The sequence below is a fragment of the Pelodiscus sinensis genome, chromosome 1 (assembly GCF_049634645.1).
Source record: "Pelodiscus sinensis isolate JC-2024 chromosome 1, ASM4963464v1, whole genome shotgun sequence".
NCBI classification, from domain to species: domain Eukaryota; kingdom Metazoa; phylum Chordata; order Testudines; family Trionychidae; genus Pelodiscus; species Pelodiscus sinensis.
This window is the reverse complement of record NC_134711.1, coordinates 202,508,752-202,523,784: the sequence shown is the minus strand read 5'-3', so window position 1 is coordinate 202,523,784 and position 15,033 is coordinate 202,508,752. Positions and strand designations below refer to the sequence as shown.

At 37.8% G+C, this 15,033-nt stretch overlaps 1 protein-coding gene across 3 annotated transcripts in view; it reads left to right on the top strand.

The window, feature by feature from the left end:
• IL1RAPL1 (interleukin 1 receptor accessory protein like 1) overlaps nt 1-15,033 on the top strand; it is a 1,160,102-nt gene that overhangs the window by 411,419 nt on the left and 733,650 nt on the right. For 2 of the 3 annotated variants that reach the window (XM_075913277.1, XM_075913280.1), the window contains exon 3: nt 14,828-14,869. The exons of the other annotated variant lie outside the window; for it this stretch is intronic. In XM_075913277.1, coding sequence (XP_075769392.1) covers nt 14,828-14,869 — 42 coding nt within the window. The remainder of the gene's footprint in view (nt 1-14,827; nt 14,870-15,033) is intronic. 3 annotated transcript variants of the gene reach the window in all.

The window sequence follows — 15,033 nt, the reverse complement described above, 5'->3', positions numbered from 1 at the left end:
CAAAATGCTAATTCAAATTGCATTTTGTATGTAGATGCATTAATTCGACTGATCTTAATTCGAATTAACTATTTCAAATTAAGATCACTCGAATTAATGCTGTAGTGTAGAGATACTCTCACAGATTTATTGGAGCATAAGCTTTCATGGGCAAAGACCCACTTCGTCAGATGCATGTAAATTTATATGGCTCTTGATCTTCTTATTAGATATATGAATATCTAGCACTTTTTAAATCTTGCTAAGATCTTGTTCTCAGTAACTTTCAATAGTTAATTGTATTGTATGAAAAAGTATTTCCTTTTATCCATTTTGTATTGATCACCTTAAATTTCATTGCATTTTCCCTTTCTCTTGTGCCATGATGGAAGATGAGATTTCCTGATCTACTTTTTTATAATATTCATTTCTTAAATAATAAGGGACCTGGTCAAAATATACATCTCCTCTCTAAAGTAAAAGTTCCGAACTTATCATTTTTTCTTGATTTTCCAAGTACTAATAAATGCCAATTTGGTATGTAATCATGGATCTTCTAGATTTAATTTTTACTATCTTATGGCTTTTTTTAAGATTGTGTTTTATTGACTCTCAGTCTGAGAGAGATTGATATCCATGATGTAGAGGTGAAAACTTTATATTCTTATACCAACCCTCAGATCCATCTGGTCCTCTCAATAACATGAGCAATATCTTGCCATTTTTCATTCTCTTTTGCCTTTTTTTCCCCATTAGACTTTATTTTTATCATGTAATAGGGAAAAAATCACTGAGTCTGGATTAAGCCAAGTGAGAGCAGAAAGAATTTAGAAACAGCTTAACAGTGGAATGATTTTTGGTCAGAAAAAGGCTGATTCATTGAAACCAAAACTGGCCGTAGGAAAGGGTCAATTTTGACAAAACTCCCAATACAAAACATTTTATAGCAAAAAATTTTGGGTTGGTTTTTAAATAGTAAATGTATGCTTTCAAATAAATTATATTTCAAATAAATAAACACAACTTTTCAGTTGACCCAATCTAGGGGAAAAATAAATTATTTAAATTATTAACGGGTGAAAAAACAGTTGACATTTTGACTTGTACCATTCAGAAAAGGAAAAATGTTGAAATCTTGATAGGGGTAGGGAAACAGTTTTCCATCCATTTCTATTTGAAAGGGATAGTAGGAAGAACTTCTAGACCGCCACATCTCCTCTTCTTATTGGCGGGTCTGTGAGTGAATTATGATCTAATTAGTATAACAGAGCACAGAGTTTTGCTGCTAGGAAAGGACAGTATCTCCAGTAAAAGAGCCAACTCAGTAACTAACAGAGCAGAAATGGGAGGAGCAAGACTACGGACCAAAATCTACCAACTATTTAACTTAACAGGAGAAGAATAGACAAGCTTTATGCATGGAGAATTGCCAAACAATACATAAACAAGAGGGAACGCCAAGCAGAGACTAGTGGTAGGAATCAGCTTTCTTCTGCAGTGGGAGCATGCTCCCCTCACTGATTTCTTTCCCTCTCTTTAAATAAAGTTGTAGGAAATAAGGGTATGTCTACACTACCCCGCTAGTTTGAACTAGCGGGGGTAATGTAGTCACCCGCAATTGCAAATGAAGCCGGGATTTGAGTTTCCTGGGCTTCATTTGCATGAAGCCGGCCGGCGCCATTTTAAAATGCCGGCTAGTTCGAACCCCGTGCCGCGTGACTACACGTGGCACGGAGTAGCTAGTTTGGATTAGGTTTCCTAATCCGAACTAGCTGTACTCCTCATTCCTCATTTCATGCAAATGAAGCCCAGGAAATTCAAATCCCGGGCTTCATTTGCAATTGCAGATGACTACATTACCCCCACTAGTTCGAACTAGTGGGGTAGTGTAGACATACCCTAAGAGAGAAGATGGATGGGGAGCGAAAACTGCTCGTAGTGGGCAAAGTATGTGGCTTTTGCCAGAAATTTCTAGCTTAAGGTAGCTGAGATTAAAAGCTCATATGTTGGAACTTCCATGAGTTGTGAGAAGATGCAGACAGATATGGCATTGGTTACCCACTTTGGCTTGCTCTCTTCTACTTCTTAGACCTACTGCAGTAGAAGGTTTTCATGCCCAATTAGCAGAAAGGCTATGGTTTCTCCTTCTTCTCTCCTATTTATCCAAATGGACTCGGAAGAGGAAGAAAGGTGACAACAATTTTATGTGAAGCAGTAGCTCAGTCTAGCTAGTAGATAGGAAACCATCTGTTTTGATTTGCTGGTGACACCAACCAAGCAGTGCCTTCAGTCTGACATTAATCAAGAAGTGAAAGAAGAGTGTGGTGAGTGGGGATTGCTAACGTTAACATGTGTGTTTAAATCAGTCTTCCCCAAAACCATGCTATATTTTTGGGAGTATAATTGTTCCTCATCAAAATAGTTCTTGTATATTGCCAGCTGGTGATGAGAGGATAGAAATGTTAATCCAGATCTTATTGAACTTGATTTTAAAAAATGTTAAATAGTTATTCTGAGGATATGAGACACATGGATTTTAGCTTCAGGGAATCAGGTAGAGTGAGACTGAGAGAATAGGTGTTGGAAGATGACATAAGCTTTTCCAGCTCAAGCTGCTCTCAGATGAAAATAGTCCCATAGCTTTGTGAAATTCCTACTGAATAACTTGGACAAATGAGAAGCCAAGATATCTGGCATCTCGTTTATACTTGTAAAAAGCATATTTAATTTAACTTTGTGAAAATTAAATTTCTATATTAGGCACAAATTCTAAATAGAGAAGGTGAGTAATTATGCTAAAGTTTAAAATTAAATGTTCTGATGTTTCAATCTCTTAAAATATTTTTTGCTTTTCACACAATTTATGTTTCTCAAACCTAGGTTTGATGAAGATGTTTGAGCAGTTGGTACAAATATAGCAAATACAGTCCAATAGAATCAAAGTGCATTTTAACTTCCTTTTTAAAAAAACAAGAGTTCTTAAGTTAACTGAGTTAAATGGCTTTTTTGGCCCATTTTCCTCCCAATATGCCTTATTTTATACTACTAAGTGCCCTGTTTTTTTAACACAGAGATAAGATTGCATACTAGGGCCTCAAAGGCTTCCAAAACATGTTGTACCAGATACAGTATTTTTTTTTCTGAAATGAGGGAATGAAGATTTATAGTAATAAGGACTTACAGTTCTGAAAACTATGGAATACAAAGTTAGGGTATATGCCACCTCTGCATATACCCCCTTTACTCTTAGGAGGTTTACAATCAAGTATAAAAGATAACAGATGCATACCAACAGAGAAGTACAAGCCAACAATAAGGCACTTGTAGACCGCATCATTAGTAGTGGTCAGCAAACGAATAATACACATTCTTGCACCCTAACCTTACAGATGATACAAAACTCTTCAAGGCATAAACATGTGAGTACCACAGGACAAGACCCCTTTGCAAAAAGAAAAAACAGGTCCAGATCTCATGTGATCAGTAAGAGCTTCATATATGTGGCATCCACTAAGCCTATTCCATATGCTAAATGTTATCACCCCTTCTTCTTTGCTACCCTCTCCTGCTAACTAACCCCTGGAGACCATTGCCATGTGTTCCATCGGACTGCTAACTGTCACCTTGACAAGCTTCCTGTGCACCTCTGTTGGCACAACCTATAGAATTCAGCACTGAAATCTAGGGAATCCTAATTCTTTGCGTTACACTTTCTGCTTCACTTGCATCACAATCAGCTCTGTCAAGCTGCTCCAAATAATGTCCTCCCCATTGAATGCCTAATACAATAAATATAGCTAAAGTGCATGCAAACACTGACATTCAAATTCACAAACAATAGCACAGTCTCTTAGTTGTTCCTCCTTATCTGATTACAAATCCATAGAGTTTTTAAGAGCAGAATATACTATTAGATTGATCCCCTCTATAATACAGACTATACAATTGTATCCATATACTGAACCTAATAACATGATTGAATAAAGCATCTTCCAGTAAAGCATTCAGTCTTGATTTGAAGGCTGCAAGACATGAATAATCCACCACAGCTCCATCACCATTCTATCGAGTGTTGCTATATAAGTATCATGCACCACATGCAATCATGACTAGCGAGGGTGTGTATGTTGCCTTCCTGCTCGTTGCTTCCTGCTCCCTTAAGTAAGTGTCCTGGTTCACGTGCGCGCATGTGTGTACACATAATATTGAGTAACTCTGGACCTGCAGCTAAATATGTGGCCCTTTTGTTCAGACTGTTCAGTGTGTTCAGATTTTATTGGCTCATGGTTATTACATGTTCTGATTGGCCACACACCTGCTTCAAATTCTCTGTGTTTTGGGAAACTTGTAGGTGCTTCACTTAACAGCCTTAGGTTAGTTCTGGGCAAGAATTAAGCCAAATTCAGCACTTAAATGATATATTAGAAATCAGGAAAAGCAGCTAAACCAGCCCCATTCCTGAATGACAGGGCCCTCTGATCCCACATGGGGGGCAGGGAGAAGAGCTTAAGCTTAACTATGGTGGGGCTCCCCTATAATTATTACTAGAATAATAATTCATTTTATGTTTATGCTAATGGCCAAATGGGCAAATATGGGTGTACAAGGAACAGCAAAGCAATTAATTTCATCCCCAGATGCTTAATACAAACATCTTTCATGAGGTGAGAAGAAGGGAGCTATAGTTTCACAACATTTCCAGATCCCAATTCATGAGCATTGTTTTAATAGTTAACAAAAAAATGGACAGGACACCTTTTGAAATACATTGTTGCCAATTCTGAATCTGTCAGCAAGTAAGGTAGCTGCAAAGTAACGTGAGGTACTGAGGGAGCCTTTTCTACAATTTCGCCATCATCTGTCAGCCACTGTTTGAAAGATGTATCAGATTCTTGAACCTGGTTCCCCTGCATATTATTAATAGCTTGTGCCATTGCTGCAATAGTTGGTGCTTATGGGGAATGTTCATATTTTGTAAAAGAAATAATTGAAAACATCTTTTAGTGTCTTCTCAGACAACATTGCAGTGTGTGGGTGGTTGTATCCAGCTCACCTTGGTAGCAGGGTAGCAAATGCATTTATTTAAGGGAATGTCTTAGGATAAAATATCTATGTATTCCTCATTTAGCAGTTTATAGATTATTTTCCAGTTCCTTTTTAATACAACTGGTATCATGCACTTGTATTCCTCATTTTTGTTTATTTGTATTTTACATTTACTTCCAATCTATTCAAAATAGTATCTGTTGTATTACAAAGTTACATAGACTCAGAAAGACCAAGTTCCCATTATGCGAAGGACTTTTTGATGTGCGCTTGTCTCATCTTAATGCAACTATTTTGTAGTTCACTGTAGTAAATCAACTGCTACCACTCTCCCGTCAACTCCACCTAGGCTTCTCTTTCTGGTGGAGTACTGGAGTCAACGGGAGAGCACTCAGCAGTCAATTTATCGCATCTATGATAGCCATAATAAATTGACCCCCGTGGATCAATCGCTGCCCATCAGTCCAGCAAGTAGTGAAGACATGCCCATAGACTCTGGATCCAAAAAGTGAAGCAGAATTGTTGTTCTCACTTTCTCTGCAAATGGTAAAACCCTAAGAATTGTGCCTACATGCAAGCCCCCCTATAGTATTTGTTATTTATGTTTTCCAGAGTATATTTTCCCCTGCAGCGGTAAGAACTTTACCTTTTTTATAGAGGAAACATACAATAACTTCCAGCAGAAAGAGAGGATCAGTGCAATTTTCTTAGCTTCAGAGGGGAGAGATTTTTCAAACACATACTGATCCAGCTGACAGTCTTCTATCAAAAATGTAATCTTTTGAGTTATAGTATTCTTTTACTTGAATTGTAATGGATTGCCAGTGAATCCCATGTTCTGCCTGCCTTTAATAGCCAAAGACTTTATTCAAGTGTATCAGGAAGTAAATTGTATGTAACCTTTCCCTATGAAGCATTTGGCAAATGAAAAGCTAGTGACTTTAGTAATATTGATTAAAATGACTCTGATGGAAAAGGTCTAAAATAAAATAACAGGGGAACACATCATTTCTTCACATATCTTGATATCCCAGCAAGATTTTTGCTTCCGCTCCTTTCTGGTTTTGAAAAAATCCAGTCACCAACATGATTTCAGAAACTGGTTGCATCATACCCCTCACCTTGCAGCACTGTATCTTTGACACATTTACGTTACCATTGCTCCTACCGATCGAAGTCACAGATCAGATTCCTATTATCCTAAGCACTGTTTAAGCATGCAAGAAGACGTCTCACCTACCCAGATGTGTGTACTGTGTAAATGAGTATCTCAATGGGAATAGAAAGATAATGTTCAATATTAATATCCTGTTAGATTGTGTGTGCTATAATAGCCAGGCACCATTAATGGGTCATCAACACCCATCAAGAAAAGAATCCACTACTCTAAAGACTTCTCAGTGGAAGCATGTACACGGGGTTGGAAAACAATTTTTTGTAGGGAGTCCACTTCACCAATTTTGGTAGTGGACACGGACTAGCCCCAGAAGGGCCCGGGCCTTTGGCAGAAGGGGTAGTTTTCCCTCTAGACACCTCATACACATCGTATGAGTGGAGGGGAGGAATGTTTACATGCTACCTTGTAGGACGGGAGGGGGGACATGATGTCTCTTGCCCTCTACCCCACTGGGTCACGTGACACCTAGAGGGAACCACCAGTCATTTCAAACAGCTGGCGATTCTTTCTGGTGCCATGCACCACCTGGTGGGGGAAAGAGATTTTGCATACTCCCCCACCCCCAAACCCTGATTGGCTTGGGGGCAGAGATGCGGCAAGGCAGGCTGTGGGCCAGATCTAACAGAACAAATACTTGCATGTACCATTTGTCAGGATGAGACAATGATTTATTCAAATACTGTTTAGTCTATACAATTTAGACAATTAGATGGCTCAGTAGTCCTACAGTCCAGGTTACACCTTCCATTTCCCATCAGAGGGGGATGAACAACAGCAAATATGGACGTTTAGATAAATTTTTGGGTCTTGTTCTCAGCTCTGTCAATAACCCAGCTGAACACTCTTGACCAAAGCATTTAATCTTACTGGAACATCTTTGAATTTGTCCCATTATGTGTTTCCTTACCTCTGGAAGGAGCATAACAATATCTACACCCTTTACTAAAGATCATTTTGAGATCAACAAAGTAAAATGTTAGATTGAGAGCTTGTGGCAGTGTAGGCTAAGCTTATATCTTTGTGTCATAAGAGGTGTCCCTGACAGCTTGTCTTAATTTCTGTCACAGTACAGATGAGACTGTACATTTCAATGTTAAACATTACAGAAGTACTGTTTGTGGTATACCAAGTCAAAAGAAATAATAATTGTTTTTAAACAGTATTGTTTGTGAAAACAACAAAGGAAAGAATGGACAGTTTATTTATTATGTAAAGAAATAATAGAGAAAGTTAATATGCAAGGAAAGAAAGAAGAACTGCAATCCTAAAAGTCTCACAATCAGTTGGCAGCTCATAAAATCTTTTGGGAGACAGAAAGACAAGAAAATATGCAGCAAAGCAACTTCTTGGCAAACTGTCAAAAGGAGTCTCGTTCAAAAGAATAGAGGCCATTACAAGATAATCCCTGATTTAGTTTTTGACAGGTTGGCATCTCAGCATTCTCCACTGAATGACATATTATGTGCTGACTTCAGCATGGGAGCACTGAAATTGGGGCATGACTACACATTTCATTACAATCTCTGCTTTTTACAGGTCTTTCTCAGAACAACTTTGATTTTTTTTTACTTGCAATGTAATAAAAGTCTACCACAAAGTTATGTCTTGAATAATCACTTCATCCTGATACATTTTTTACAATCAAAAAGCAATGATTGGGCACAGGAACTCTTGATTCTTCCACACTGACAATATAATTGGATTCAAAACAACAGTAAAATTGTTTTCCTAACCAGCCAACTGGTTATTTTTGCACACTAGCCATGAGCAGGTTGTAAAAAACAATATAATACTTAATGGAGCACAGTGGCAGAAGCAGGAGCTTATTGTAGCACAAAAATCAGCCTTTTTGCATGATGCTTGTACATTCAGTTAACAGGTAAGGGGCAAAGTTATTAAGTCCAATATTTAGGACAAGCACAGTAGCAACTTCTGAGTGTAAAGATAAAGGGAAAAGAGCCACAAAGACAGGAAAGGAAGATCAGCATTTTGGAGATACACCGAAAATGTAAAGAGACAAAATACAAATGTAAATATAGATAATAATGATGTTTATACCTTTCAGAAATGATCATAATTGACTTAATATATTTGTGTTTCTTCATTTCCGAAATGTAAAGGGACTTCATCAAATTGACATCATACTGCACTCTGAAAATTCAATATTTTTTGTAAATGTGACCCTTAAGTTATCTCTAATTGAAGGGCATTAACGACAAATGTTTCTTTTCAAAAAATTTTCAGTTTATTTACTTTGTGCATTTCACAGCAGTGCATCATCCATTTCACTGACTTCTTCATGCTTTTACTAAGCTCTGTCTTTACTAAGCTCTGACAGAAAGTGTTTAACAGTAGCATCATCAGAAATAAAGCAGAAAGCAAAAAAAAAAAAAAAAAAAAAAAGAAGTACAGAAAGAAAGAGGTGAAAGGATGGACCAAGCATGTGTGTGTGGGTTTACTCTTGAGTCTCCTCAAAAGACTATTTTCTAAACATCAATAAGGGAACTCTAAAATAAGAGCGTAGTTTAAGGATTTTTTTAAAATAAGACAAGATACACTATTTGAATTATGCTCTATCAGAAAGCTGATCATTTTTGAAAATTAGTCAATGTTTATTCAAAAGTTCTCTAGATTGCATTCGTTTTATGGTTGAATCGAGGAAACTAGAACATCTTGGGAAAGCAGTGGAAGTTAATGTGGGATATAACAGAACTTAATTTCAAACTTATTTACTTAAAATGATCTCATTATGGTGAAGTAACTTGTACCAGGAGGACATTAAATATCCACGAATAAAATGTAGGTAGATAATACAGATCATTTTTCTTGGTAAATCTACCATATGGTTGGAGTGAGAGACACGCTTGGTGTCTGATATCTGTTCCTCTCTCTACCCCATGACCTGTTACTTGAGTGATACCAAAGAAAACTATCAAGGAGAGAGTGTCTGGAAGAGCTTACAACTACAGAGTTTACATGCACAAAGTTAGGGACCATTGAGAGGGCAGCAAAGGAGGGAGAGAAGAGTGAAAAACAAAAACGGAGAATGGGAGATGAAAGTTAGATGGGAGAAATTAAATGGAAAAGTCCAAAGAAAATGTGCAGAAAAAACAGCACGTGTCCGAAATTATTGAATTTCCACACCTGTAAGAGTGTATGGGGAATACAATGAAATTAAAACCTTGCTCTTCTGTTTTACTGTAGCACTTTGGTGGGAGGTTGACTAAAAGAATACTAAGGATACTGGGACAAGAAGCTATGAGAGAAGAAGGTGGTTGTTCTGGAATGGTGGCTGATCAAACTTTGAGAACCTCTGGCATTTTTCTTTAATTTATTGGAGGGAGCTCTGAATGTATCCATACATATGTAACTGCACTCCTAGATTTATTTTGAAAAAAAAATCTATCAAGAGAACATTCAAGATAGTTTAAGGCCAATTCAGTGCCTATTGTTGCTACCATGATAAAAATATGAAATGAATTAAATGAAAATAAGTATTTTTTCACCTTTCTGTACTGTTAGGACCTTTCAAATAAAGTATCAGAAAAGCAAATGGCCCTGCTATTTTACCCCTTTGACAATCATTTATAAGAGGGAGGAAAATGTATTGCTTTTCTTTCACAAAACTTTAAATTTAAGAAATACCAGGCCATTTTACATCTAAACCTAATGGCCTTAAGGTGTTTCAATTTTCTTTGCTAATGCTGGACTATCACAATTCACTGAAGTGCTGTGATGCCTTTGCTAATGAAGCAGAAATAACAACCCCCAAATCTCATTCTTTAAGCCAAGTAAGGATCATGGAATATTTTTACACAGAAATTGCTTTGAAATGTATTTGGTCTTGTTCTCTGGCCCTTAAAATATTGAATGCTGCAGGGAAATGGTATCTCAGGGGACAGCTGTATGTCATACTTGAAGTGTTTCTGAGTTAGTGAAGCAAAAGATGTAGTCTGAAAGAATTTCTGTGGTAAGAAAGTGAAAACTTCTAATAACTATTTTTGTATTATTATTAAATGAACTTGAGTTTTTATTCTTTCACCTTTCCAGAATTGTGGCATTAGTTTTGAATCATTTGAATACATTTTAAATTAATCATGGAAAATATACCTGAAATAACTAGGGATTTATAATGTTTCTGTCTCAACAACAACAACAATAAGAGATAGTTGGTGGAATTAGTGTAAAACACATGGCTCTTTTTTTCAGCCATTTATTTTTTTAAAGTAGGGTGGGGAACCCTCAGCTTACCTGGATCCAGCCCCCTGGCATGTGAGAAGATTGTGGGCAGTGTCTTTCTCCTTCTGAGTTGGGGCCCACCATTAGTGAGGGCTTTTTTTTTTTTTTAATTCTCACTTGTGTGTAGTCCCCGTCTGATTTTTTCTGTGGATCAGCAGTTCCCAACCGAAAAAAAGTTCCCCGCCTCTCAAAGAAAAGATTCTAATACTCTTACTGACATTGAGCCATGCATTTCTTGGTCTCATTGATATCAATGAGAATTTTTTAGAAAGAAGTTACTATTCAAAGGTGCAATTATTTTCAAACATGCTAGAAGGACAGATTTCTACATCCATTAAATGAACACTACACTGTCCATAAGTGCATATTTATGATTTAGTGTAACATTTTCATAGGAACATGAAGTGGAATAGACTCTTATGCCATCAAGTCTACTCCCCTACGCTATGTCTACACTCGCAGCTTCTTGCGGGAGTAATATGCAAATGAGGCTAAGTGTGGAATATCGCCGAGCCTCATTTGCATACCTAATGAGCCACCATTTTTTTCAGAAGAGGCTCTTGCACAAGAAGGAGCATCTACACTGCCCCTTCTTGCGCAAGAAAAACCCTCTTGCACAATGCCATTCTTCCTGAAAAGTAATAGCTGTAACAGCATTGCGCAAAATGGTTTGTCTTGTGCAAGAAGGGGCAGTTTAGATGCTCCTTGTAAAAGAGGCTCTTCTGAAAAAAATGGTGGCTCTTTAGGTATGCAAATGAGGCTCGGCTATGTTCCACACCTAGCCTCGTTTGCATATTACTCCCGCAAGAAGCCGCGAGTGTAGACATAGCCCTACTGTTGCAGGCAATAATTCCATTTCTATGTTTATCAAACCCTTATCTCAAAATGAGTTAGTGTCCTTCCTCCCATAATTCCAATAATTCTTAGACTTAGTCTACACTGGGGGATTAGGTTGAACTTAGCCTTATTAGGTCGATTTTATAAACAATGAGTGCATACTACCAAGTCCATTTCATCAACTTTAAGGGCCATTAATGTTGATTTCTGTATTTCTGCTTTTATGAGTAACCACTAAATTCAACCTTACATGGTTGACTTTACAGAAGTACAGATGCAGCAATGAGAAAGTCGATATTCTTGGCCTGTGGGAGGTGACTCATGGTGCCCTGCAGTGACCACTCTGGCCACAACTCTGTTGCTCTCTACTGCTTCCCAAATTAACAGGAATGCCCTGGGGAAATTTTAATTTTATTTCCTGTGTGGCAAGCAGAACTCCAGGATTAGTCACACCAAGGTTAACATCACCATCACCACCATTTTCATCATAATGCTTTGATGGTCAATGGGATCCACAATGGGTTCCATTCTTCCGCAGCTATGGCATCTGCACAGATAACCCACAAGAAAAAAAAGGGCACTGTTTTCCGTTGGTCTTAAGAAGTGTGTGGGGGGGGGGGAGAGAGAAACGAGTGCAATGTGGGTTGCTGATGACATGTACCCAGGTCTACCTACTGTTAAAAAGCACAAGACCAATAACTAATCCCTGTCAGACATCATTAGAAACAAATACATTTGATGATAATTCTCCATTTACAATTACATTTTGAGACACAGCAGTTAATCAGTTTTTACTCCATATAATAAGTTACTTTTATATCTTGCTAGTTTTTTTAAGCAAAATGTCATATAGAACAAAGTAAAAAACCTTACACAACTCTAAATATGATAAATCAGTTATGTTACCTTTATCAACCAAACTTCTAGTCTCATTAAAAAAATCAAATTAGTCTGACAGAATCTATTTTCCACAAAATCACGTTGTCATTAATTACATTGTTCTCCTTTAATTTCTTATTAATCAAGTCCTGTATCCACTGTTATCTTGCCTGAGACTGATGCCAGATGTACTTTAAAGAATTGCATGGGGTCTTCTTAAGGGGAATAAGGCAAAATGTCACATTTATTGGTAATAATTATTATTGCATTATATGCATATACTATACTATACACGTGTACTCATAACACACACACGTACACATATTCGCTCTTGTTGTTGCTTAGTTACCAATTTGTTGCTTCCTTTTACTCATTGGCCTGGTGAGTTAGCTGGGGAAGGGGGCCATAATTCACAAGGTTACATACATAATGTCACATTTGTAGATACAGTTTATTAAAAGGGTGATTTTATGCTGCAGTCATACACATACCAACAGGCATATAATTATCCAGGCCTTATTATTTATCCTTTTTTAAAATATTGGCACAACATTCTTCTAGTATTCTGGAACTTCCCTTATGTTACCAAACTGATGTAAAAACAAGATTAATGGTTCAGTCAGCTCCTCAATCAGCTGTTTTAAAACTCTTAATTGCAGCTAATTTTAAAATATCTAACTTTACTAGCTGCTGTGTAACAACCTCCTGAGATAATAGTGGAATGGAATGACATCATGTATTTTTCCAAATACTGAACAAAAATATTTATTGAATACGTCTACCTTTTCTGAATTACTATGGATAACTCTGCAGTTTACAGGTAGTTATGAACCAGCATCTTGTTAGGATTCTTTTTGTTCCTAATATACAGGCAGTCCCCGAGTTACGTACAAGCAGGGACTGTAGGTTTGTTCTTAAGTTGAATTTGTATGTAAGTCGGAACTGGTACATATTGTAGGGGAAACTAGCCAAACATTTCTCCAGAGCTCAGTTTTATTCTCCCACACCTCACTTCCCTCAGTCCTTTATTCTCAAGCTGAGGTGTCTGCTGAGAAAAGCCGCTCCGCGTCTCCCTGGTCTGCTGGGGGGGAGAGAGGGGGCGCTAGCTTCGCGTCTCCCTGGTCTACTGAGGGGAAGCAGCTAGTGTGGGGTTGCCTCACCCCGTTTGTAAGTAGGGATCCGATGTAAGTCGGATCCATGTAACCCGGGGACTGCCTGTACGTAAACTTTTTATTTCCTTGACCCAGGAACACATAGATGTGTCTCTTTACTTCCCTCAAAATTCTATTATGTCTAGCTTCTGATTTGTATTCCGTAGTATAATGTCTCCTCAATTCTGTTCATTGCATATATTAATAATCAATAATAATAATAATTAATAAATGTATTAATTACTGCCTTCACTTTCTCTCTAAGTCAGGTTACTTTTTTAAACCAGTATGTCTACCTTCCTTGATTGTGGGATTTGGCTTCCCAAGACTCTAAAGTGTTCTTAGACAATCCCCAATCTTCATTCAAATTTTTCAGATTACACATTTCTTCTCAACAGATCCAACTCATGATTGTTTTCAGATTTGAGAAACTAGCCCTTTTAAACACCAAAAATATATATCACTGGACTGGACTTTATTCTGTTTGTACATTATAAAAGTGATCAAGTCACAATCTGTTGTACCTGAGTTACCTTTAATTTTAAGTTGTGTGATCAGATTGTCTGCATCTGTCAAGATGAGTTCTAATATTAAAATCCCCGGGAGTCCGATGTGACACTTTTTGAGTTAGGAGATTGTTGTCTATAATATTTAGAAATGCCAAGGATGTTTTTAGTACTGGCAGCATGAGACCTCCAGCATATATCACTCAAATTGAAGTCCCCTATGGTCACATAGCCTTTTTTCCCATACACAAGGCTGGGATAATTGCATAAGTAACCTCTCATCGCCTTGGCTACGTCTACACTGGCCCCTTTTCCGGAAGGGGCATGTAAATTTCATGAGTCGTAGTAGGGAAATCCGCGGGGGATTTAAATATCCCCCGCGGCATTTAAATAAAAATGTCCGCCGCTTTTTTCCGGCTTTTAAAAAAGCCGGAAAAGAGCGTCTACACTGGCCCCGATCCTCCGGAAAAAGCGCCCTTTTCCGGAGGCTCTTATTCCTACTTTGAAGTAGGAATAAGAGCCTCCGGAAAAGGGCGCTTTTTCCGGAGGATCGGGGCCAGTGTAGACGCTCTTTTCCGGCTTTTTTAAAAGCCGGAAAAAAGCGGCGGACATTTTTATTTAAATGCCGCGGGGGATATTTAAATCCCCCGCGGATTTCCCTACTACGATAGGTGAAATTAACATGCCCCTTCCGGAAAAGGGGCCAGTGTAGATGAGCCCGTAGTGTGATATGGAGATCTGTAGCAGACACAAGGTAATACCCCATCTTGTGCTTTATCTGTTAAGATTTAGATTCATAAGCATTCAGGATAATTTTATTCTTAGTTATTTGTGACTCAAAAACAGATTATGTAGTTTGTTTGTTTTTTAAATGGCACTCTCCCTCCAATTGTAATAATGGTTTTTAACTTTCCAACAATGGGTCTCGTCCAGCCAGGGTTCAGTAATACCCAACTAGATCAAATCTATGCTCATAAATGTGTAATCCCCAATTCCTCTTGTTTGTTATCCAGGTTCCTATTGGACAGGTGTTCCAGAACCTCCCTCTATACCAGGTTAGAAGCCTTCTAATTTGTAACATAAATTTGTTCATGGTCAGTTTAAATGCATTTGTTCTTTTGTTAACATTGTATTTTAGCTTAAATAGTTCAGCTTCCTCCCTACTGCTACTTACATCTGAGGCTATGGCTAGACTGCAAGCCTCTTTCGAAAGAGGCTT